Source organism: Gallus gallus, chromosome 1, assembly GCF_016699485.2.
Source record: "Gallus gallus isolate bGalGal1 chromosome 1, bGalGal1.mat.broiler.GRCg7b, whole genome shotgun sequence".
Classification (NCBI taxonomy): domain Eukaryota; kingdom Metazoa; phylum Chordata; class Aves; order Galliformes; family Phasianidae; genus Gallus; species Gallus gallus.
This window is the reverse complement of record NC_052532.1, coordinates 85,725,714-85,752,629: the sequence shown is the minus strand read 5'-3', so window position 1 is coordinate 85,752,629 and position 26,916 is coordinate 85,725,714. Positions and strand designations below refer to the sequence as shown.

The window sequence follows — 26,916 nt, the reverse complement described above, 5'->3', positions numbered from 1 at the left end:
CTAACAGCTGGCAGCTCTGCCTGTGGCACAGGGGTTGGAACTTGTTTATCCTTGAGGTCTCTTCCAACCCAAGCCATTCTGTGATTCTGTGAGAGCACAGAGCATGCCTTGCTGGCACACTTAGTGATCTTACTTGCTAGTATTAATTTCATCAAAAAATGAGAGTGAAAGGGTGATGTAATAGCTTAGAAAAGAATCAACCTGCTCACTTTTTCTGTCACAGTCAGTGTAAATTTTGTCCTGTGGCATCAAAAGATGTAGGCCCTATTTACCTTTTAAAGATATGTTTCCATTTGCCTTCCAGCACCTGTTCACTATGGCTCCAGGTCAGTAAAACGGGCCCCAGAAAAACTCTCTCTGCCATCATGGCCCAAAATGACATAGCACTATGAACAGTGATTCTGCTATTTACCCAAAGGACTAGACAAAAATTTCTAAGATTATATATTAAGGAAATTACTCCCTCAGCCAGGAGAAATGAGAAAGCAGATTTAAGAAAAAGTAACCTTCTAACAAAGTCTCACCTTTTCCCTAACAAAGCTAAGGACCTGTAGTCTTCTCTCAGTCATTTCTGCATTTGCCTTCTCCATCCATTCACCCCCTTCCAACACACCCAAGAAAATAAGTAACTATTTAACAGCTCAGCAATGAGTTCTGCTCCAGTGAGCTCTTTTGATATTGGGTAGTCAATGTGCATGCAGCCCAACCACTTTAATGATGCAGGCAGCCTCCTGCTTAACGTTGCAGTGGAAAAACACAGAACACTATTTTCTCTTTCTTTTTATCAGCCCATCTGTGAGAATCAGCATGGAAAAGCAGTCTTTAAAAGCAAATTGTCTAGCAAATCATATACAGAGTAGGTATACATATATATATATACCTCTTTCATCATATATAAAGAATAAGTCTCTTCCTTTTTTGGATAGAAGCTGAAGGGAAAAAATGTACCATAGCAAGGCAAAGGATTTGCATTCAGCGTCTGCAGTACTAACTTCAGTCAGTCTGATTTTGCTGAGTCTGCTGGAAAGGTAGGGAGCTTTCCCAGGAAATTGCACTTGAATCTTCATTATTACTTAGAAAGAATTTAGTAATGTGTCAAGGATTTTCAGCTAGATGCAGGAACAGTTAAATTACTACGTTCAATGCATTGTAGATGTCCAGGCATCTGTCTCTGCAGAGAAGCGTGGCTACATACATTTCTATACATACAAATGCTTGTAAGCATGAATGTAAGTTTAAACAAGTGTGTAGCTATACACGTTCTGTCGTATTTCAGAATGCTGTATCATCTGTTGCTCAGTCTGAAACAGCTGGAAAAATAAGGCTTTCTTGGCTTTTTATGTTTCTTGCCAAGTTTTCTATTTTACCTGAATGTACAAATCTTCAAAGAGGAGCTCTCCTAAACGGATTCTGCTTTTTATTCTTGGCAGGCTATTTCATATGGAGGTTAATAAGCTATTAGTGCCATTGATTAAAGCTCTACTACCTGAGCTTTATTTACTTGAGCTTCAGGGGAATTTCTGCATAATTCTTTAAGTCAATCTAGTCTGTGTAACAGGATCCCGCTTCAACTAATACTAGATCGTATCTCTACTCATGTTTCCATTCTTCCAGAACACCAGTAGAATGCTTTTAAATAGCTTTTCTTTTCTATAGCCGGACCTATTACACTAACCAGCTCAATTCAGAATGAGACATGCAGGTTCCTTCTCCGTTGCCCAGAAGTCACTTAAGTCTGTTTAACTAAAATCTTCTATAAGGAGTTGTTCTTTCTCAAGGGCCTCATGAAAAGCAATGTTACAGCTTTCATTTTCTCTTGTTCCCACACCTGTACCTTGCGTGGGTATTTCTTAGGAACTACAGGATCTCTCATTCTCCAGCTCTTTACAAAATGAGCTTGGCTTCCTGCCTTACAGTCTCCACTCATCCTCTCTATAAACTGCTGCTTTCATTTCTTTTGTGTCTCTGCAAACCCACTGTCCCCTAACAACGCTTCCCTCTCCTTACAAGCACAACCTGCTTGCTATGAAAGAGGCAATTTCCTCCTCTCATTTAGACTCAAAACTGAAGCACTGCTGAAAACTGTGGCAAAGTGAAGTCCAGTCAGAAAGTCAGAACAAAACTTCAGTTATGACTCCTCACGTCTTCTATAAAATGGAAGTATCCCAGAGCATCCAGGCAAGTGAAACAGCTGTTTTGGGTTTTCTTTGGCATTTGTGAGTTGTGAGGGCTTCCATGCAGAAAGGTGCAGAGAAAAAGCAAGTATTTTTCCAATATTTAATACAACGCAAGCTAAATAAAGTGGCCACATGATGCCAGCATTGTCTGTGAATCAACAGAAGGCTCTTTAGTCTAAACTGAAGTATGTGCAGATTTTTTTTTCCCCCTACTCTTGTCAGATTCCTATAATATCCACACATCCACCCTCTCATTCTAATTCTGCTGCATCCTTCTCATCCAGCCTTTTTGCAGCTCGCGTAATTCACCTCATGAAGAGCATGAAGTCCTCCTTTTACCTTTTCAAGTGCTACAGAATCTCACTGAGCCTGTGCTTAGCAGATCATCATCTTACCATGTCTTGCAGTTCCTAACCATACCAAAGCTAGTTCCTCCTTTCTTCTTTGCATAAAAGCAGAAAGCACAGGCTGATTCTCTTTACACACAAGGAATTCCCACAGCATTGTCACTTCACCACTTACATTTGATTTTAGTGCAATTCTGAATTCATGTTCAGTGTATTACTGCAGGCTAATACAAATTTTGATCAGGATCACAAGGAGGGGTGAGAAGATTAGGGGTGCTTATATCTCTAAAACAGTTTTCCCAGAATATTTCCCCAAACCCAGTAGTTTTGAAGCAAGAAATCTCTATGAGATACGTCAGAGACATCTTTACTTCCATCCACGAGATGTTCTATCATCTGTGGTATGTGTACACAATTCTTCACAGTGCACAGTGTTGAAAATGTTTAAAAAAGCAAGAAAGCATTGACAGAGGAACATCTGGAAGACCTCCAGCCATGCTCAAAACACTTAGAAAAGCCAAGTAGAAAGTGATCTGCAGGCCTTAGACTCCAGCAGATGTAACAGCACGTGGTTTTTTCAGGAAACAGCCATCTCTGTGTAGCAAACTGCCCACTGGCTGGGTCACCACAGTCTCAACAACTTCAAGCAAAGCTAAATCTTCCAGCATCGACTATTTGCTCTCCTTGCTCTGAGACGCTGAATTCTTCTGGTCAGGAGGGAGACCGAAAAGATTTGCAAACACAGCACCCCATCCCTCTCTTAAGTATCAAAAAGATGCTTCAGATACAAGATGATCACTCACCTCTTTAAAGTACTGGGTAGCACTTTAAGAAAGTTCTTACAAAGGCATTTTGTGCTCTATGCCCACACTTGTACATACACGATTTCCAGGTGAAAGGCTTCCATCACATTTTTGTACGAGTGCATTCAAGACACACGCAGACTGACTGATGAGCTACAGTCTTATTAAAATAAAGCCTCCCTTCAGGTCTAAGCTGTCACTCAACTCCAGACAGCTGCATTTGTCCCTCTGCCCTCACCCCTCCAGAGGGTCCTGCTTCATCTGCCTTCATTCCTTGCCATGGCGTACTGAAACAGATCAGAAGTACCACACCACACCAGCTCTTTCAAGAAAGAGGCACTGGTAAATCAGTAATCAAAGAACAGCGGCACTTCAAAACACTGCATTTTAGAGGACAAATATACAACACACACACCTGACAAAGTACCCACTACATGACACAGAACCTATACTCCTCTCTGAACATTCTTCAGCAAAGTTAGATGGAATCTCCATGCAGGGGACTGTAGCCATAGAGTAGCCATACAAGGGCTGCTCTGAAAGTAATACCTCCTATTTTATTATGCTGGCCATGACATCAGAGGTAGATGTTTGCAGTAGAGGTGGGACCTTCCCAACGATATTCCCTTATATTTTGAAGCAACTTTGTCTTTTAACCAGAGGGAGGATGGACTTTCTCAACAAGGCTGGGTGATCCTGCTCCAGATAAAAAGCTTAAAGAAGGTTTATAATTCAGGTGTCTGTCAAGAGTACTACAATCATTTGAAGTCTGTTGGCTAAGACTCAGTACTGCAAAGGATGTTGGGAAGTTGCACATACTAAAAAGAAAGGGGCTTTGCATCAGAACTGAGAGAGCACGTAATACAAGCATCAACATGCTTGTTATTTGTGTCACAAAGAACAGAAACCATATCTTAATTTGAATGTCTTGGAAAAGTTGAATGCCATTTCAGGAAAAGAAAAAAGCAATTTTGATTAACAGTCACAACAATCCTGTTATTTGTAGGAATTACAGTTCAGTTACACTTCATAGCAAACTTCACTTATTCTAAGAATCCCAGAAATGCAAGTAAACAGCACAAGAAATTTCAGGTAACTTTTGTTCACCACATTAACTAACCCCAACAGTTGAAGCAGATCTCTCTCTTAACTTCTGCTTTTCTGTTAATTTACCAATCTATTCCTTCAAAAAGGAAAGAAATGTAGAATCCTTGGTTTTCCCTGGATACTGGATAGAAGTCCTCAAGCCAAAGAAATGCACATCTTCAGTACTAAGGGATTCACTCTTACTTCAAAAGGAGGCTAAAAGGAAACTTACAACAGATCTCTCATCTATGCCACTTAGTAAATTATTTCAAGCATTTATATATTGACTACACTATGGCTCTCAGCAGCACTGAAATTGAACTGATCTGTTTTTCTAACAATTACTCTGGTCCAGATGTTTTAAGGTTGTGGTAAGTACATATCATCTATTACACACAAACATTTGTGAAATGCACGTGTTTTCATACAGCTATGTGGCAGATGGCTACTGCTTGTAATATGTGACAACACTGACACTGGAAGAGAGTAGTGTCCCTCACCATATCATAGGACCGTTTCAGTTTCCTGTCAAGGATAACTGATAAAATATCATCAGCCAAAGCTGATTTGCAGAGTCTGCAGAAACTACTTTTCTTTCACAAGGGTCATGACAAACCTCTATGAATTAGGCCAGAGCTATGTGGGAATGTCTGTCTGGATTCCTGTGCGAGTTCAGATCAATATTCATTTAGCTTGCAGGCTACCAGGAACTGGGACCACAATTTGTTTGCACATCTCTTAGCAGTGAGGTCCCAGATCCATAGTGCCAAGCAGCAGCACCACCACCACCATCAGCAAAGCAACTGCAGTCTGGACTGAGCTGCCATGAGGCTGGCAACCACCCTGTGTGAGAACCAGGAGCTGGGCAGCTGGGCCCCTCTCCCTCACATCCAGCCCAAATCCACGGATTGAGGCTCACAAAGGCTTTAGAGAAGGGAAGTGGGAAACAGAACATTGCTCACAGAAGTTATTCTCTGTTCTAAAACCTTGACTCATGGGGAGTTTCCTGTGCATCTAGAGAGGTCAGTAAAACCACATGAGCATAAGATCATAAAAACCCTTAATATATACACAACAGAAATTCCTGGGTGACTTTCAGTACATCAGTTTATTACAGACAATTCTTTACAAGGATACTGGGAACAGCATCACACATACTTGCCTCACTCTTCCCTCCCATCAGGGTACCTGCTTATGGCCACTCCTGAGAGAGCACAGGGCCCAACGAGCCAGTACAACTCTTTAGATGTGCTCACCCTGACATTAACAGAGATACTTGCATGGAAAGAAGAGTTGCCAGTCCTGACCTTCAGCTGAGCTCCCAATAGCCCACCTGCACACAACACATGGGGAATTCTTAAACAGATACAAGTTACACCAGTCTCAAGGCTTAAAAGAGACTCATCTCTTCCAGATGCATCCAGGACACAACGCAGGAACACAGGTTACATTCCCACCACAAGCCAGGTAACGCAGCAACACACAGAGTACACCTCCTGCTCAGACTAGAGCTACCTGTCCTGACAAGATCATGTGCCACAGAGGAGTGGGCTTTCCCACTCCAGTCAAATAATATTATAATCATGGTTGAGTAAGCACACGTTGATTTGTATTCTTAGGTCCCTCAGTATCTTCAGTTAGCATCAAAGAATTTTTTGTATGGCATATCTGTTCAGAGATTAATACACTGACACCACTCAAGACAATTAAAGACAGTACCGATTACTCTGCCAGGAATCAGTTCTTAGGACTGGCAGTAAACCCAACAAATTTCAATTCATGACATGAAACTCTTGAAGTGCGACTCGGGCATATCAGGCTCAGCTGAAAAGGTGCAGTCTCCATTAACCATTTTTGTGTGGCTGTGTCAATTCCTGCAGCCACGCGGTGGTGCAGAACTACTACTCCAGGTGCCCCCAAAGGAGCAAAGTATCCCAGGGTCGTACCACCACCGCATCATGTACGTAGGTTGTTTCAAAAGTTATGTTTCCTATTTATTTCCAGGAAGACTACAATTGATACAAAGATCACAAGAGCACTATTTAATAAAGCAAATTCTCAGCTACAAAACACTATTTCTCAACGTAGGTAATACCATTAGCTACGGATTCTCACCAGAGATGAACAAGAGCCTGCATGCTGCGCTTGTAAAAATCTGCACCAGCAGAGGTGATCTGCTGTTGCCACTGCTGAAAGGCACCACCCACTGCCTCGGTGTGCTCGCATTCACTGTTTGCAACATTCAGCAAGCATTGATGAGTGTCAATGAGTGCCATTTATTCCACGTGAAGGAATTCAGTGACACTTTTGTTTCATATGCACTCCCATGTCAGGCACCATTTTTTTCAGACTGCCCCCTGCTGCCATCTGTCACACAGCAGCCGGACATAAGAGAAGTTGGGAGGTTCAACCTCTACCGCCACACCACCAACAGCCACCTCTAATGTGGGCCAACAGAATGAAATAGGAAGCATTACTTTCAGAGCAGCCTTTGTATGTTCACCATGTGCTCGTACACCCCCTCCCCCTCTGCTCCCCACTAGCCAGGCAGCTGTCAAGCCAGAGTGATGGATACAACCAAGGACATTTTCCATAGTCAGTGTCAGTTGAGTAAGCTCAGGCAATACACCAGTGGTAACACATCAAGCTGGAATCAATTTGCGTGGGCACAAAGCATTTTTTGTTTCCAGAAACAGTCTTGTCACTACTTACAAGTAACACAGAGACCATTAAGCCAAGACAGCCTCAAGGATATATACAGCTCATGCCTCACTGGGGTTTGAAAGCCATCCAACTTCACATGTGCAGACCTACACCCTGGCATTGCCACACTGATGCTATGGCAGTGCCTCCGCTGCCAGCACTGACTCATGCAAAGCCAGACAAGGCATCTCCGCATGCCTGGCCCCATCATGCCTCTAACTGTGCAGGCCTGGTCCTGCATTGGATGTAGGACACACAGCAATCTGTGAACTGTGATCTAGCTCTGAAGGATGCAACCAAGATAAACCTACATTTTGCTGTCATGAGAGCCTCCAAGCCATCACAACATTCACTTTTAAAGTGTTTACTGGTGCCAATTGGAACAACAAGATCACAATACCAGCAGTTCCAGCACCACAGAAGAGATCCCCACACCAAGTAGCCATGAGCAGGCAGCTGCATGACACACTGCCAGGGCATTTGTAGAGAGGCCTACTGTAGGCAGAGAGCATAGCAGGAAGCAGAAGTGCTGACTGCGTCAGGAAAAGGGAAAAATATATTGGTCAAAATCGGATTTTTTCTCCTCTTTATACCATAGTGGAAACCAAGCCACATACTTCCCATGCAATCTTGTGCAACAACCACCCATACTTAAGGAACCAGACAAAATTCTGAATAGACTCTAGACCTATTCCACTTGCATAAAAGTACACTTCCTCTAACTCAGTGTATATGGTAACTTCTATGCATAAAGCTAAGAAACATTAAATAATCCTGAGTTGGCTTCGTAAGGAAACAAGTGGCCCTACACTGAACACTGGATATCCCAGTGGGGCAGTTACATTATTATTTGGAATCGCTGCTCTGTTTGAGATGTTTTTAGCTCAGGACCGATCACCTTGCTGGTGAGCCCAGAAACATATCCCACCAGTGAGTGGAGCTCTTTCTGCAGCTTCAGAACTGCAGATTTGTATGGCTTTTGGAGCAGAAGTATAATTCATTTCTCATGTGTGTCAAATGTTTTGCCCCTCTCCTTTCTATCAGCTGCTCTGAGAAATTCCCAGGTTTTCATTACCAAAGAGGTTTAGTTTTTTTTTTTTTTTTAATGGATTGAATTAAAAAAAACAGTTCAAGAAGAGCAATCCATTCTTGTTTTTCATTGGTTTGATAGCCATCGGCAAAAATGAAGGTTTGTGATACTTGAAGTGCTACATAGCAACCATGTGTTATTATCTGTGTAAGGCTGGATTCTGGTAAACTTTTCTACCCCTAGACACCAAGGAGGAACAGACAAGATGCCTACGCATGCAGCCCCAACAGGGGAAACAGATGTTTAAAATCATGGTATCATTTCAGAGGAGATCTCCACAAGGCTTCTTTATTCACATTCCAAAAGCAAGACTAGCTAAGACACCAAGGGCCTGGATTGAATCCCTGTCATCTTCAGGGGCACAGTAGTTTATGTCTGTACAAGCAGAAGAGGGAGCTCCAAGAACCTGCCTGAGCTAAGCCCTTTCACGTCTGTCCCTTCTTCACCCTAACCATGCTCTCAGTTTAGTGGAAAGTCCCCACTCCCTAGCAAAGCGTGGGGCAGAAGTACTTCATAAGCAATCATTCGCTCTTCACATCAGCTCTGTGAAAGTGATCACATTGTACACCCCAAGAACTGAGAACACCGGTTTCCTAAAGCCAAGTTACAGCATGCAAAGCACATACACAAACACAGCATGGCAAAACCTTGTAAAGAACCCCAGACATGGAAAAAAGAGCTATCACTGCAGTGCTGCCATAGATTAAAATGCTACAAATCACAACAGTCCAGTCCGTGAACAAGCTTTTACTTTGCTGCAAAGTTCTTCCATAGTTACACTTCTTAGGGGAACCTATCCGTCATGGCTGTTAGACAACATTGCCTATGGGTATTGAGGTGACTACATCAGAGTACATAGGGATGTAAAAATGCTGCTGTTGATGAACACAGAAACGCATCTCATTTAGGGGAACATTCGTCTGGGAAGTTTGAAATGATGCTACAAGGCAAGAAGGGAAGGAAAAGGAGTTGAACTTGTTGCTAAGAACACACTATTTAGAGTTGCATTCACTTTTATTTTTATGCCACTGCTGAATATCAGGGGAAGTTTCTAATCCTGGGGACATCAGAAAGTGTGCTCAGCCTGCTCAAATTGCTCCGAAGCTTCAACCAGTAGATGATTCACATGGGCATTAAAAAGATGCTCTACCACAGCTCTACCACATGTACCCCTTGTTGTCCACCTCTGCTGGATTCAGAATAAATAAAGTGGAGGTGGAAAAGAAGTGCGGGGGGGAAATCATGTCCTTTACCAAGGGATGCACAAGGGGCAAGGCAGGCTGACAGGGTCACCAGCACCATGCTCTGGGGTGGGCAGCCCCACAGCCCCCTGCAGAGCTCACCCTGTGGGGTCCCCTCCTGACTGCACCCCACACACTGCAGCACCCTCAACCTCTTGCACACGCTCCATCAGGCACCCATAGCTCCCAGCCACCTATTACTTAGATAATTAGATATTATTATACGTAATTAATAAGTTCCCTTGAAAAACACACGCACACACACAAGCTTTCTCCTACAGCCCCGTGCAGGTCAATAGATGGCCAGCTCGGGCTGCTGTGACTCTCAGGACTCACCATCCAGCAGGCTGTTCCTGGCAAAGCAAAGCAGACAGCAGTTACGGGAAGCCATGCTGGCAGAGCATTACTTAACTCCTTGCCTCTCACATCCCAGCTGGCTGCTGCTGCCACTCCTTCCAACACCTGCACCTGAGCAACACAAAAAGGAAAAGCACCTCTGAAAGGAAGCAAAAGACAGAATAACCCCAGAACACAGCAAATATAAAGGCTTTGTGAACCTGAAGGCTTGTACATGGGGAATGGGGCAAAGCAAGCATACTGAGAAAGGCTCTTCACCTTCATTGACAGCTGGGGAGATACAAAGGGTCACAGGGTGGAAGAAACACTTGAATCACAGTCAGTCAGAATCAGTACTATTTCTCATAGAACATCAAATTCTCCCGCCCCAGTTTAACTCTTTCCTCCTGCTCAAGGGACCCAACCTTAACCAAACCAAAGCTGATACCACAATGTCAGTCACAACTCAGAAATACTCGTTTTGAGGTTCTTGGCTCAGGCACCAATTTCCTCCATGACCTTGGGCAAGTCACTTAATCTGTGCTGCGTTTCAGCTCCTAATCCTTAAGGTGAAGACGATGCCTCATGGGCAGGTGATGAGGTTATTAGTGACAGCAAACCACCGTGAGGATGGGAGGAATAAGGGCGATCAGGGCCATAGGGAGATCTGCCTCCTGAAGGATCCTAGCTGAGATCAGAACTCTCATAAAGCAGCCACTATCTAATTAGCAGCAATTTCTAATGATGTTTCAGCCTCTCATATTGAAACTGTATTTATTATTAAAATATAGCTAAGCTAAAACCCATGCACTGTGGGCTCACTCTTGCACAAAAAAAGTTGGAGCTACCAGAGGGGGAACAGGACTTATTCCAACAATTTGGTCTTCACCTTCCTGACTCCATGCCCATATTCTGTACTTGTCTTTCTCCCTTCTTGTTCCCCATCCTGCAAAAGGGAATGCAAGCACCTGTAATGCCTAACTTATGAAGGGTGGATAAATGTTAAGGTCTGAAAGCTAGTAGGGAAGCAGATGCTCTTCAAATCACTCTCAGGTCCAGTCTCTTAGTCAAACTGCACGGCACGGTTTCAAAACAAAAACAGACAAGAGGCCACAACCACAAGACTCCCGTGGTTTCACAGAAGTGCTCCCACCCTGCCCAGCACAGTGTTATCTAGCTGGTCCAGCACAGCAACAGCTCTGCAGCCCTCACCGCAACCTGCAGCTCAGTTACAGACAATGCTGCTTCACAGGGAGAGGCAAGAAGCATCCCCAGGCAGGCAGCCGATTTCTGACCCAACCGCAGAGACGTCCTCCAGCCATCCATCCCCAGCACTACACTCAGACCCTCTGTTTTTAATAAAACGTCATGCATTCATTCTTGCTGAAAATGCTTTGATCTGATTCAGACTGTGAGCGTGCCCTATTAATTCACATCTGCTGAGCTCTTGGTTTTTTGTTTGTTTTTTTTTTCCCCCCTGTAAATACTGCATGGTTACACAGTGGGCATGCATGTAATCAGCAAGGACGATTTACTGAAAGTTATGATAGATTAAGTCATAAATTGGGAATAGCTCAATAAGTAGTTGTTAATTAACAACTCCACTCAGTGGGAGGTTTTTGGCCTCTACCCTTTTGAGCTGGAAACCTTGCAACCATAATAATTACTTCTATTAGTTTCAGAAAGCATCCCAACTTGTGCTATTAATTAAAAAAGAAGGTCAGTGAAGAAATTCCAACCCTGCAATGTGCAAACAGCTTTTCTGCAGTGCTGACACAGCACCACACTTGGGAACAAAATCTGCTGCTAGTTACAGAATCACAACTAATTTAGGATCATTACTTCAATGATTATGTTGAATGAGGCAAGAAAAGATTCCAGCAAAGTTACAGAAGACAAATATTTAAAGTAGCGGGGATTACTGAAGCATAAAAATGCATTTTGGAGCTTGAAAACCCAGCCTTCACTTGACTTCCTCTCTGATCAGCCAGTGGTGGGGTAGGGCGAAAGCCCACAGTAGCATTTTGTGTTGTCACTCTGAGAGCTTAGTAACAAATCAGGCTAACACTAGAGTAATTTTGAAAGCTATTACCACAAAGATGAGCACAGCATGCGAATGGCAATTCTCTTCTCCCCACCATCTCCCTCAAGAAAGCTTCCACAACTGCGTTATTTGTAATTTTGTTTTTAGCATCATGAACGACACAGTTGTTTTGTTTTTATTTTCCTGTCCTGTTGAACAGGACACCTTAAATTCACAGGTGAAGCTTTTGGGAGCAAACAGTGTTTTCGCTGTTCTCCTGAATATATTGTAGGGGGACACAAGGTAAAAGTAGCTGAGCACTCACTCTCTGGTAAGGAGTTCCTTCTAACAAGACCCAGACCATGACTCATTTCTAAAAATCTTCCAGCAGCAGAGTAGTACCTTTATTTTGGAGGCCAGAATGTTGCGTGCCTCTTTTTAGCTTCTTATTTTCAAAGAGCTAAGGGAAGAAATTTAAACAATAACACACAGAGTTTGGCTTGTCGCGTTCCTACAGCATTAGTCAGAGAGGATGGGAGGAGTGCGAGAACAGAAACCACAGCAGTGTAAGAGGTGTTGCAACAACACACGTTCTCATTTCAATGCCTCAGGCTTGCCCCAGCTCCTCAAGGGCTCCTGCCTGCACCACAACGGCTGTTTCATGAGTATCGGTCGGGAATGGTGCAAACAGCTTCCACCCTGGGCTCCATGAAGGTGGAAGGAGAGGGAGGACAGAAATTGCTCTTCTGCAGGCTTCTCAAAGCCAACGTGCTCATGCTGGCATCAGGAGCCCACCATGGGACGAACATCATTTCCAGCACTGGCACGGGGCACCAGTGCACCTCAGACCAAAGCATCCTGGACTACCGGACAGCAGCGTACATGATATCCAGACCTTGTTTTTCAGTGCCTTGTTACTGCCAAGAAGGGCTTTAACAGGAGTGCAGTTGTTGTTAGCATTCCTCCTCCCCTCAACCCACTAGCCCACATATGTGTGCCACTGCCACACACACTGAGGGCTCTCTGCACTGCTACCTCCGGTCCCAGGTTGGGAAATCAGCATGCTTCCTCCTCCTGCCCCCATCTCCAGATCACAGACAGGTGAAACAAGCCAAGTATGTGTCAGCAATAAACAGAGGTGATTAGGAGAAGCATGCCACAAGCAAGTGCAGAGTAACCCTTCAAAGACACGGGAACACCTCAGCAATTTAAACAAAGTGCTAAACACAGTGGTAATTTCTCCAGAAACAGACAACGCAAGCAAAACAAACAGTTCTGCTGTTTTCTGTTGTGTTTATGCCTTGGTTTGGATTTTAGACTGAGATCATATTCATAGGATAATGTACAAAGCCTCAGGCAAGAAAACAGCAGCAGAAGAACTTACACTGCAAAGGGGAAGGAGAGTACCTGGGAGAGGGGAAGGAGCAGGCAGCTCTGTAAGATCAGGCACCAAAAGTTGCTTTCTTAAGCTGCCACAAATCCTACGTACCAAGGCCGCATGTATTGGGTGAAAGGGTAAATGGAAGCCAAATCCATCACCTTCTGCTCACAGAAGAGGCACAGAGTTTCCTCATAACTGTAAGCCAAATGACATTCAGCAAACAGGTTTATCTCCTACAGATAATCAATTCCAAGACCTGAGAAACACACTTGGAGATCAGCAGGCCTAGCAAACTTGCAAGTCAGAGGGGTTTGGGGGAATCAGTCCCATACATGCAGGATGGTCAGGGCAACTTGCTGCCTCGAGCCACAGCTACAGAGATGCGCTACCTTCATGGAATGGAGTTGGGAGGGTCAATCTGGTCAGCTGGTTAAAGGTCATCTGGTCCAACTCCCTGCAATGAACAGGGATACCTACAGCTAGATCAGGTCACTCTGAGCCCTGTCTAGCCTGACCTTTGAGATCTCCAGGGATGGAGCATCCACCACCTCTCTGGGCTTAACCATCCCTTAGGATCATATCGCACATTAACATGTTTTTAAGAGCATCCTCTTTTCCACAGAGAAAAAAAAGTCCCAGGCTCCAAACATGTCTCAAAACAGGACTTCTTGTCAGGAAATAAGATTGTAACTGCCTAGTGATGGCAGTTATCTCTGTTCGTAGCTACTGCCAGTTTAGCGGGAATAGGCAAACAGTAGATGCGCCTCAAATTAATTAGCAAATATTTCTCTAGAGGCTACTGATATAAATTCACTTACAACTCCATAGATACCTTAGAGAAAACAAGGGCATTAAAGAAACTGTAGTTAATTTAGCACAAACAATCTCCAAAGACACAGAAAAAAATAAACATAACCTCACTCAATTATCACATGCATCAATAAACAAAGGAACAGCAGAAAAGAAGGCGTTTGTTTCCTGAAGAATGGTTGGAGAAACTAGGAAAAATAGTACCTTTTGGTGTCATTGTTTTTGTTGCTACCTGCTTTTACAGCCAAGGAAACATCACACCTTCCTGACTCCCTTCTGCTCCTCAAGACAAGAGTGAAAATAAGGCACCTCCTTTCCAGGCCCTTACATGGGGAAGGGCTTCAGAGCCCAGGTGAGTCTCATTCAGAGGTGACTTTCCCATCACTGCTGCCTCCTTCTCCTGATGAAGCACAGCTGGCCCACTTGGCACCCATTGCCCCACTTCTAAAGAAACAGCAAAGCTTCCTAGAGACCTATTAGCAAATAGACATGAGAGTGCAGTAAGAGGAAAGAGACTCCAGAAACACTTAGCCGCATATGTCATTCAAGATAACGCTGTTTTCTCTAAAATCAGAGGGTGCTCCTTGGATCTTAGCAGGAGGTGAATCAGCCACCTCAAGCTGTATCCTGTTTTCCTGGGATTAACAATTTCAGGTCCACTGACTCCAACAGAAGCAGAATCCAGCTCTAAGGAAGTAGATAACACGTTTCTTGGTAATACACATTTATAACCCCAAATAACACAAGCCTCCTAGTCCATGATTAACTACTACCCCCGTCTTCTCCCATCTCTAGGGCTTCGAATTAATGGTTGGAGTAATCAGTGTGGCTTGGGGAAGTCTGCTAGCAGCAATTAGCCATGGACACGTGCTCTCCCACACACACACTTATTGAACTGACAGGGCTTAGCATCATGATGATAAATACTGAAACAATCAACTGTGACGAAGTAGTTTTTATATCTCTCTTAAGAAATAAACAGGGCTTCCAGGCACTGAGTGTCATATCAGATGTAGAAAACAAAGGTACTCGTGACTAAAGCTCATGTCCACTAACTGGAAAGCATTAACAGCCAACCACACCTGAAAACTGGGTTGGATAATAACGCACATGAATAATTACCCACAGATTCTCACGCACTTCTGGCAAGTATCAAAGGTCTTGTGTCTTTGGCTATTTTTGTTAACACCGCCAACTATAATACAATTAAGAAAATCTGGACTCTCATTAAAAAGAAATTAAGCTCCTGGTGCTTAGAAGTGCTTCAAAGCGGTTATCTCTTAAGAGTCAAAACCAAAGTCAAGAGAAGCCCGACCGTGTAAAAACACATACGTTCAAGTCAATCTCAAATATGCATACGTTCAAATCAGTTTTAATGTTTTAGAAGATGAATTGCGAATTTGCATGTGTGTTGGTGTTAGAACTACTGGGTTATGGCAGCATCCTGAGATACACACTCATCGCTGACAAAGCCCAAAACTAACATAGACCTAAGTGAGAAAGTGTATTCAACCTGCCAAAAAACGAAGCCAGAAATCTTTATAAGAATAGTGCATTTGCAGGAAAACTGCCCCAAGAACTTATAATACTGAGAGGCCAGCTGTACTCCCACACTAATTCTGGGAAATCCTAGGCATGGGTAGAAGGATGTGAGAAAAAAACAGCTAAGCCCACAATGCACTGGTTGTTTAGGAGTTGTGAGTCAGCATGAAAAGTACTAGTAATGAGCACAAGCACAGAAGCACAAGCGTGGCACAGGACTGCTAAATCCACTCCAATCTCAGTTTTGGTGCTAGTAAGGGTTTATGCTTGCCCAGATAATATGAAACTCCACCACTAACTGTAAAATGAGTTATAGTTTTCCAGCATTTTTCAGTACTCCTTCTTACATAAGGTCCACTTCTCTAAAACCAGCTGGCAGGACAAACCTCTGCCTACCCCGCCATTCCCCTCCCAGCAGCATCAGTCACTCACGGTGCAGAAGCCAAAGGCTCACTGGCTGGTAGCTTCATGCTGTGCCCCATGCAGCACAGCCTTTGGTCCCAGCACCCAGCCCCAGGCACATCTCACCTTGTACAGCCCAGCTGGAGACATCTGAAAACCTGGGGAAAGCCTGGGAATGGGAAGCAGACAAAAGTTTACAAAAAGCCAAGGACACTTTGATTTCACTTCCAGCATGAATTTCTTCAGTTCAGCTCAAACACTGCTGCAGTCATTAGAAACACAGCGGCAGAAACTCCCTTCTGGGTCTTGTCTGCATTCCCAGGCACAAACTGGAAATGGAGAGTGCTGCCCACTTACAGTTGCTGTATGGCCCTCAGATGCTTATTTGTCTGAACTGATTATTTTTTACCACAAACCTTCAAGGAGAATCAATCAACCAACACACAACACTGCTTTGGCACCATTAGTTCTTTCTCCCGATGTTTTTCCAGTCCTTTGTGAAAAGCCATAACAAAGGGAGCTCTTCCCTGGGACTCTGCTTTCCTGCAGCTTCCCCATGCTCTAAAATTTCCTTCAAGTATTTCACTATTCCCAGCTGCACGCTCCTTTGCTTCACAGCACTGATCGTTTACCAGTGAATCACGACTTCAGCAAACAACTTGCTGAACTACAAGTCTAGTTATTTGGGGAGAAGGGGATTACTCTTCTTTAAAGGTAATCTTTCAGGCCCCCAAGCATTTCCAAGTTCTGTCTTTTGGGTCTGCACACAGAAGTACAGTTATCAGCAGCTTCAGGTTACCTGGATCAGCGGAGGTGGAACAACCAAGACAAAGACAAATAATGCCACCCCTAAAGACATTATGTTTACAATAGAAAAAAGAAAGAAAGATGTTGGAAATGCAAACCATGAACAGTCATACTGCTGCCTGGGGAATTTCAGGCATGAACAAGCACCAGCAATAGCGCTGCAGCTGCGCATCCAGGAGTCAGGAAACTCACGGCATATGCAGAAACCTCCCTCGTTTAGGGAAACCAAGTGCAACATGCCCCGTTCTTACACCAGGAGGGAGCCAGTTCACCTAGAGCAAGGACAGAGAGGGCAGTGAGGCACTGGCACAGACTGCCCAGAGAAGCTGCGGATGACCCATCACAGGATGCATTCAAGGCCAAGTTGGATGGGACCCTGGGCAGTCTGACTTACTGTTGGCAACTCTGCTTTCATGGCAGGGGGGTGATGATCTATAAGGTGCCTTCCAACCTAAGCCATCAGCTTAGTCAACAGCACTGTACACAGCAAGACTGGTGGGCCCTGCTACCATCTTATCCTGTACTTGTAGCACTGTCCATATATTCTAGATGGTGCTTTGCCAGTGTCCCAGGGTAAAGAAGCAGCTCAGCAGGAGCAGGGCTAATGCATTAATTCTGTAGCTGGAAGATGCAGCAGAAAAAAAATAGAGCAGGATTGCCACTCCCACGTCTCTGTTTATTTTCAACACCAGTGACATGATGGTCAAAGTTTGTTTTCATTTAATTTCTCCACAGCGCTGACAGCTCCTACTGCAGGGTGAAATAAAAGGGTGTTTCCAAGCTGCTGGCTCAGTCCCCTCCAGGCCAGTGTCACATGCTGACCGCCACGTCCTCTGCCAAGCACAGACGGGAAGCACGGTTCAGACCAGGGGGCAGTTGTAGGGTGCCAGTGCTAACTGCTGAACTCTTCCTTGGCTCCAATGCTCAGCCTGATTGTGCCTCCAAGGACCAACTGCACGCACAATGCTTAGCCCCCAGCAATGCTTTTCCCACATATAGAGCAGAGATGGGATTCAGCTGAAACCTCACAGGGTCTGGGGCCAACCCCTACCAGAGTTTTCTGGCTCCAAGAAGGCACCAGCTGTGTTTTATCCAACACCAGCTGCAAACAAGACTTCAGCAGTGAGCATCAGACTTAATTACCAGCTGGCAAATCCCACATATGCAGTCCCATGCTAGGAGAAAGATGTGTGGGACAATTATGTTGTCAGTGTGTCTTAGTAATAAAGGCAGCAACACCCATTATGCTAGTAAGCCTGTGCTTCTGAAAAAAAAAATATTGGCAGTCTGACCCTGTGAGAAGCTGGGTTTCAATACATGAATGTTTTTCGAGAACTAAATGAAGAAAACATGTTAGTGGTCTCATTGCCACAGAGACAATAAACTTTGAACACTCCCAGATATTAAGGAAGCTGGAATATGGCTTGAGATTTTATGACTCAGGCTCTTTATTCCAGCCTCCAACCCAAAATGAATAAACAGCCCTTGCAGTTGCTATGCAAGATGGTACATTTCCCTCACACATCGCAGATAAAATCCACACGCTCCCAGAGGTTGGGAAATTCATGGTTAAGGGCAGTGCCATTGCAGTACTAGCCATAACTTCACAGCATTTTGGTAAATTCAAAGAAACAATTTTCTAAGCCAAAATTGCATTCATGATTCCAGCGTATGGGTTAATAAATAGCTTCTGACATTTTATTATGTTCTAAATCAGAGTAGACGGTTACTGCATACCAACAACAACTTATTTATAAACACTTGCATCAAGTTACCAAAGTGACTTCATTGTGGTCTGGATTGTTTTTTAAAGGGGATTAAGTAGATGGGAATACATCACTTTCCATTGCTGGTGGCAATGAGAAGCACTGCAAACAAATAAACAAAGTGCTGTCCTCTGACAAACTAACTGAGAAAAATCTTAGTCCAACGAATTCAAACCCATTCCTTTAAATTTCTGAAGATATCTACACTAAAATAATGATTATTTTATTTATTTATTTTTTTTTGGTTGAGTTAGTTTTGTTTTGTTTTAAACCATCCTGTCACTTAGACCATTTTGGAGCCACTGTTTATTGCCTGGTAGAGTCAAATCAGCTGTGATCCTTCCAGTACTCAAAGGGAGCTCATAAGCAGTAGAGAGACCAACTTTTTACACAGTCTGATGGTGATAGGACAAGGGGGAATGGCTTTAAACTAAAAGAGGGGATATTAAGTTAGATATTAGAATAAACTCCTTACTCAGAGAGTGGAGAGGCTCTGGCACAGGCTGCCCAGAGAAGCTGTGGGTGTCCCATACCTGGAGGTGCTGAAGGCCAGGTTGGATGGGCCCTGGGCAGCCTGAGATGGTGGGTGGCAATCCATCAGGGGCTGGAACTGGGTGGGCTTTATGTTCAGTTCCAACCCAAGCCATTCTATAATTCTTACTGAAGTTGGAGGAGTGCACTGACCACTTACCACCTTTTTCAAACACAATGGCTTTCCTGAACTTCATGAAAGCAAAAAATACAAATCTCAGTAGAGCATGTTGCACATTGATAGACCAGTACTTTCTTTTAAAGCCGAACAAAACTGGGTCCAGTTTCAGTGGTCATTCTTGCTCTAATTCTCCACCTCCTGTTTCATCATCTGCCTGCTCAGATGAGGACAGTGTGTATTTTTCACAGTGCTTTCTGTCCAGATTTTCTAAATGTTCTGGCCCTTTCACAAATCACCTTCTGATGTCTGCTGCTGTTTGCACATTACTCCTTTTTTATTGATCTGATCTAAGAAGTCTTTTGCTCCGTAATCACTACTCATAAACACAGACTAACAATAAACCAAGTGAAAAACATACTGGCCTCTGGTTTGTGTATTTTTTGAATGGCATACAAACAATCCACATTGTGACCTGATTATCTAAATTGCCTGCTGCCACTTCTGCTTCCTGATTGAATGCCACCAGTATGAACAGGAGCTGCTCATAGGCATGCTGTGAGACACAGCCACTGATACCAGACAGTCACCCAAATATGCACAAACAAGGAAATATCATTACAAGAGGGCGAAGTGCAGTTTGTGAGCATCTCACCAACATCTTCTTCATGCCAGCATAACTCTTTATTTTTTAAAGAGACCTGATGGTTATCGTGCACCAAATCCTTTCAAAATGCTCTGCAGAGGGACCATGTTGCACCAAATACTGAAGGGACCAGGAAATACAGATGTGCAAGATGAGTACAAACCTAGCATGGCACAAAGGAGCAGACTGCTAGAGATGTGTGTTATCGTGCATGGTGCTGGAGCACGTGCATGTTTGCAAGAGGCAGCCATGCAGGCAGAATCCACAGTCTTCCCTTCAGCCCATTCTCCACAAATAACAAGAGACACTCACTGGTGGGAAAGTAGTTGGTTTCAGCACCTCCTGGCCTCCAGCCCTCACAGAGCACTGCTACTCAGCTTCCTTACCCCATCCTGCCCTGCCTCTTCATTACAGCCCTGCTCCTGCTGCCTTTCCCAGCACGAAGCAGGCTGTGGAAGCAGTCATCCTGCTGGCCCAAAGTGGTGAAGTACTACAGAGGGAGCAGGCACAGATCTGCCTTCTCGCTCTCTCCTCACAGAAATAACTTGCATCAAGTCAGCAGCTAAAGAAGAAAATAGAAGAGGATCTGGGAGTGAAGGCACTGTTTGAGATGCAATCTGGATTCTAGCTGAGACCTTCTGTTTCTGTAGGTCTCTGTGTATTTAGGTTGTCTTTGGTTTGTTGTGTTTATCACTACATAACATTCTAACTTACATTATTTCAGTCACAGGTCCAATCACGCCCTGAGTAAGCTCCTCGTTATTGGTGCCTGAGTGCAATAAAGGTTTTTGTTAGCCAAAATCATAAATCATAAATGCTATCCACCCAATGATTGCAAAAGGGAAACCACAGCTTTACAAAAGTGAATATGAAACAAACAACATTGTATTGAAACAGCACCTTTCACACCTAAAATAGACAGCAAGGTCACTTTTACAAGTCAGTAGGAAATATGGACTCTGCGGTGATCATAGAATATCCTGAGTTGGAAAGGACCCAACAAGGATCACGGAGTCCAACTTCTGGCTTCACACAAGACCACTCAAAAATCAGACCATGTGTCTGAGAGCCCTGTCCAGATGCTTCTTAAACTTTGGCACTTGGGGCCGTGCCCACAGCCCTGTGCAGCCTGTTCCATGCCCACTGCCCTATGGGGCAGACCCTGTCCCTAACCCCCAGCTGCCCCTCCCCTGACACAGCTCCATGCCGTTCCCTCGGGCCCTGTCGTTGTCACACAGAGCAGAGCTCAGCGCTGCCCCTCCGCTTCCTGTGAGGAGCTGCAGCCGCCATGAGGCCTCCCCTCAGCTCCTCTGCTCTGCGCTGAGCACACCATGGGACTTCAGCTGCTTCTCATGCACCTTGCCCTCCAGACCCTTCACCACCTTTGTAGCCCCAGTGTCTGTTCTGAACCACAGCAATTAGACCAGCAGAGTTGGCTGCAAGCATGTCCAGAAACTGGCCAAGGACCTGCTTCCCCATCCTCACCCCAAGTGCATGATGAGCAGGAGCTCTGACAGACATGGGAGCCAGCCATTAGAGACACACTGAAACTTGCAGACCCAATGACACAGCCCTGCAAGAGTTGCATGAGCACCCACAGCTCTCCCACACATCAACATGTGACCATGCAGAGGAAGCGGGGCACACATGATTGGAAAGTCTGGTTCCAGCACCCCAGCTCAGGCACATGCAGTGCTTCAGGAAGCACCTGGCCAGTCACCAGGTCAGTCTGCACTAACCAAGCATGCCGTCTTCTTTCACCACCTTTACCACAGCAGGCTACCACTGAGCATGCCTCTGACAAAGCAGAGTTCTCCCTTTTCCCCTTTATCAATCCTAAATTCACCTGAGGACTGTAAAAGTGGCTCATCAGGGCACTAGATACCATCAGTCTATAAGACTGAACGCACCTCTGACTCAACACTTTCGTATCTCTTACATCAGGGCATGTTGTGCAAAGAAGTTTTCTGCAGACTGGCTGCAAGTACAAGCAGAGAGACTGGGAGAGATGCTGCCCAGTCACAAGTCAGTTGTGTCCCCTTGGCTCTGAAGACACTACAGCCCATAGGGACAGATTCTAGCCCCCTACAACCAACATGCTCCAGACAAGCTGTAGTTACCTTCTAGTTGTCTTTTTTTAAAGCAAACCTTTATGGCTGAGCTGGCTTGCAAAGCCAATATCTATTGATTTACCTGGCATACAAGATAACAGGGAGAGAGGCTAGGGTGATTTATTCCTTTGAGTGTTTCAGTTCAAAAACATGCTGTGTAATGTCTTGATAGTAAGGAAGGTGAAAAACCACAGACAAAAATAACAATAACTTATCACCACTGTCCAGTCTGCGTGTTCCACAAACATAAGAAAGCCTTGGGCAGGGAAGTGCATGAAAACAGTTATAAATATGAACTTGTTTCACCTGCTGACAGCTGTAAGCAAAAAAAGGAAGGTTGCACCTTTTATAGCACCTGCAATTAACTGAAATCCAGGGCCAGCAGGTTGCAACCCAGCCAGTTGGGTCAACCCAGGGACAGGCCGGAGCCTTCACTGAGAGCAGTCATGGGGGCAGCTTGTCCACCACCTTCAGTCAGGGCCCGGCCCCTGCAAGCTGTCAGCATGGTGGGCTCAGGCCTCTCACTGGCACACCAGAACACCTTCCGTTCCTCTGCTCTCTGCTTCAGGAGCTCAGAGCACTTCAGTTCACACCACACCCAGGTTGTTGTACAATGGCTGCGTTGTTTCAACAGCGATCAACACAGCGAAATCAGTTTGACGTGATTATAGGTGTAAGTTGGAAGCTTATAGGATCTTGTGGAAAATGACAGAGATAGGTCGGTGTCAAACTGAAATCTTCACTGTGTTGTTATAACCTTCACTGCAATGCTTCCTCTGCAATTTAACTCCTAGATTGGACTGTAAAGCTCCAGCAAGGGCATAAATTAACTTCATTGTGATAACAGCTCCGAGGCTGCCAATGGCAGCCTAATTGCTCCCCTAAAGAGTACTGCCATCCTACCTTCACTTGTAAGCAGGATTTGCTTGGCCTGGCTGCAGAACCCTCCCATATCTCCGCTTTAAGCTCAGACTCCTCTTTTCCACCCATGCGTCACTGGAGTTCAGACTCCCATCAAGGGGGAAATATCTCAGCCAGCAGGCCTGCAAAGGAGCCCTCCCTGCATCCTCCTAAGTAATCTGCCCATTGCAGCTGCAGCAGCTGCTGACATAAGAAGAAGGTCCCTCACGCACTGGATATGGACAGCACACAGACCACATTTCCCTGATAAGCTGCTGGCAGGTTAAAGTCCACAAAATTTAATCCTACCTTCTAATTTTAGGGGCTAAAGGTAATAATTCTAGCAACCACAACTATAACCAGTGGCTTCAAGTCAAGGCTGAACTTCTGATATAACATATCAGTTGAGCTAAGACTGAAACTTGGCTTTTGTTCTCCTCCACCCACCCTTCCTCAGGCTGAACCCATCATGACCCAGCTCAAACACATTCAGACACCCTGGATGGGTCTGTCAGTCAGCCACACCAAACAAGTCATTTTTTCTGGGGAGGTGACTGACACCTCAGCAGCTTAAGGATGGATTTCACTCACGGATGTAGTTTGTTTATGAAAGTAGGTATTTCCTTCCTGCTTTGGCAGGCTGTATTAAAGAAAACAAAACAAGAATACTAAAATAAGGAAACTCTTTCTGATAGGTAAGAATACCTTTAGAGCTTGTCAGAAGCAGTATCTCCAGCACTAGCCTGCATGAGCCATGGTGTCACTCAGGAGATTACTTCATATTAGCCATCTTGCTTCCAAATCTAAAAGAAGGCAGTGAATGTGCTATTTCACACCTCAAATTCATGAATTCACTTCTAATCTAATTGTTGACTGAGGCCAATTCCTGCCAGCTTTCTCACGATACACCTTACTCCTACTCCAGAAAAGATAGGAGATGAATGCAAAGAGGTAATAAAAGAACCTTGGGAGACTTCCAGATTGCTTCAATTCACAATTCTTTCTCACTGCTATAGTTGAGATATAAGTTATCTCCTTGTTTCCACTCCAGTTACTTTCAACTTCAGTGATGTCAAAACACACTCGTGCATCTCTGGTATATCAGAAACAGTTATTGCACCAGAAGTTAAAGATTGTTACTTAAAATAATTTCTAAAGCAGTTCAAGTGATAATGCAGTCATGTGGATATTGTACAGTTGACATTACATTCTTGGGTAGCTTATTTTTGGAAGCAAAGTATAAACATTTCCAGCATGCATACTTACAAGAAAAATGCTTGCAAAGCAAGATTATATTCTATGAGAAAAAATAAATAAATCCCTTTTAGATGGCAAACAAAATACATTTCCTCTTGCTGTCTCATAGTAAATGCTTACACATGCAGGTCATGTACACAAACAAACATCCGCATGTGTAAGATCATCATAATCAAATAAGGAAAGTGATGTAAAGGGTCCCTGAATTAACTGGGCAGCTTATCATGATGTAAATCAGTGTATCTCAGGAAAGCTGCAAGTCTTGTTGTCTTGTCTACAATGCTAGCCACATGTAGACGCACAAACACAAAACTGCTTTCATGTTAGCTCACCTCTCCTTCCATAAAGGTTGATAAGTAAGGTCTTCCCTGATGCCCATCAAAGTCAGAGACTGATAAGTTCAGAGCTTATGGCAGTTTTTGATAGTCAAGGAAACTGATAATTTGAAGAACTTAATTCCTCATATCTTAAATGCTTGTTTACCTGGGAAAAGTCATCAGAGCATCTATTCTGGAAAAATAAATAAATAAATAAATAAATAATGCAACCATTTTCCCCTTGCCATACACTCTCCATGATGAAAAGATTCTTCTGTTCTGTAACTACCCACCTCAGCTCCTAATGTGGGTAACAAAGAGGGCTATGCGATTCTGGGGCATTCTTCACCTCATCCTGAAGGAAATGTGTAAATTAGGTCAAATGAGGCACTCCCTGAAAATGCCTCTTTCTCCCTTACTCAAGGTAGAAGAGGGCTACCATGACAAGCTCCCACACAGGTCTTGAAAGTGGACTGTGCCTTATTCCGATGGGACAGTGGAAAGAAGGAAGCATTACTCTCTTGGTCGGTAGAAAATTGCTTTCTCAGCTCTAAATCACAGGACTAGTTAACCCAAAGACAAAAAGAGAATGCTCCATCCTTCCACCAGTCATTTGAACAGTACCAGATGTTTACTTCAACATACCTCCTGCCATAATCTATCTGTAGCCGACCTCCAGGATGGAGCAGGGAAAGGGTTTTCTCCCTGGCCCCTTTATCCCAATTGCAGACGCACCCAGGCATGGGTTTAATAATGGAGAATGAGAACATGAGAAAGTCAGTCACCCTTCCAATCCCTTTAGACTTGCTAGCTCATGGTTATCTGAGGATGTCTTATTGTCTGTCGCTAAGAAATTTCCTCCTCACAATCACATCAGTAACTCAGTACATTCTGTTTTTTAAAAAATGATTCAGGTCCTTCCCCTCATAACACTGCTTGAGAGACTGATCCACTGCTTCATTCTTTGAATGGTTTTACTAGTTTGAAGCCTAAACTTTGTCATGACCAATTTCTAGCCAATTGGGTTTGTGCCAGTAGCGTCATTTAAATGAAATATCTCTTCTGCTTCCACAATTTTTGTCCTTTTGCTATTCCCCAAAACACTTTTATAAAGAGCCATCATACCCCATTCCAATTTTAATTTCTCTATTTCCAAAATCAGTGTCTTTTCATAAGTCTTTCTCAGGAAGAAATGCCGTTATTCTCATGTGGGTAGCACCTGCTGCAGTTTAATTAATTAATCCCTCTGGAGCACAGGTAACCAAAGCTATATAAAATATTTAATTAAAGAACGCCTGTAGAAGTGTACAATACCACCCTGCCTTTACACAGAAGAGCCCTCACCTGGTAAGCCATGTTTGTCACTAACTTTCCTTCCAGCTCAGTATCGTTGGGATGACTTACAGCATGCTCGTACTAACCAACAAACTGAAGCTTCTTTCTGCCTTCATCCACCAGTGCCAGTAAGAGTTCCTCCTGTTGGATGTTTTATATTTTGTGCTACTTAACTGCATCTGCTTCCATCAGGATGTATTAAAGATCAGTGGCTCTCTGGAGACTCTTATTAGCCTAGGAACAAACAGTGCTTTTTTGTTCTGGCCTGAATTCTACAAAGAGAAATGCAAAAGAGGGTCAGAGTCTTTTCCAGCAGCTTTCCCCCAAACCAGCTGATGCTATTCTTCTCTGTGAAAAGTAAAAAAATAAACAAATAAAAAACCCATGGTTAACATTTGTGGCTTTATGTTTGATGCAACTCATGGCAATGTGAATGAAAGTTGCTGTTGTTTTTTATTTTTCTGAAAGGGAACAAAATTGGGAAAACCAAAAATATTCAGTTCCAGTCATCAAGGAGTTTTGCAATGTCATTCATTTCCCTAGGTAATACCCAAGTATTCCTGTTTTTGCTGTGCTCCAGCTAATATCTACTTCAGCTTTCGTATGAGGAAAAGAAATTAGACATGAATTACGCAAGGCTAAAAAAGCCAAATCAACCACTATATGTGCTTAATGGTGCACACAGACGATTATAATAAGCACAAAACTATTTAATCTACACCATTATCCCCTGTTAAAAGGGAGCAGGTTACAGGAAAAGAACCACAATGTGAAGATATTCCTAGAATTAAATATCTGACAGGAGTTTAGTTTAGGCCACAACACAGGAATCGGCAGCATCAAATAATGGGATTATTGTTGCACTGAAGAAAGACCCCCGTATCTGATCCTCAGCTAGATTAGCACTGCTCCATGTATATCAAAGGAGTCATATCTGATAGGCATTGCTAGAGATCCCAACTGCCTCAACCTTTTATTATTATTATTTTTTTAGTTTGCAAGAAAAACAACTTCATTTAGAGCAAGCTCCCCTTCTTTTTCTAGCCTACCTTTTCTCCAACTCCCACTAATCCTAATTCCATTATTTGCAGCAGTGAAAGCTGGCTGAAGTGGCCTTTATATGCAGTCTAGCACCCTGGGCAACCACCTCATGAAAGGAATAGGGATAAGGACGGTTCACAATCAAA

At 43.9% G+C, this 26,916-nt stretch overlaps 1 protein-coding gene across 8 annotated transcripts in view; it reads right to left on the bottom strand.

The window, feature by feature from the left end:
• Positions 1-25,856, bottom strand: part of ZPLD1 (zona pellucida like domain containing 1) — a 123,800-nt gene extending 97,944 nt beyond the window's left edge. For 3 of the 8 annotated variants that reach the window (XM_040705248.2, XM_046898573.1, XM_046898564.1), the window contains exon 1: positions 25,816-25,856. Coding sequence is in view for 1 of the 8 variants with exons in the window: in XM_046898557.1 (XP_046754513.1) it covers positions 14,202-14,214 (13 nt within the window). In the remaining 7 variants the exon portion in view is untranslated. Of the gene's footprint in view, positions 1-3,327; positions 3,566-14,201; positions 14,294-24,409; positions 24,588-24,687; positions 24,750-25,815 lie in introns of those variants that run through there. The other 5 variants (XM_040705238.2, XM_046898557.1, XM_040705255.2 and 2 more) reach the window with 4 other exon arrangements.
• Positions 25,857-26,916: the final 1,060 nt, after the last annotated feature.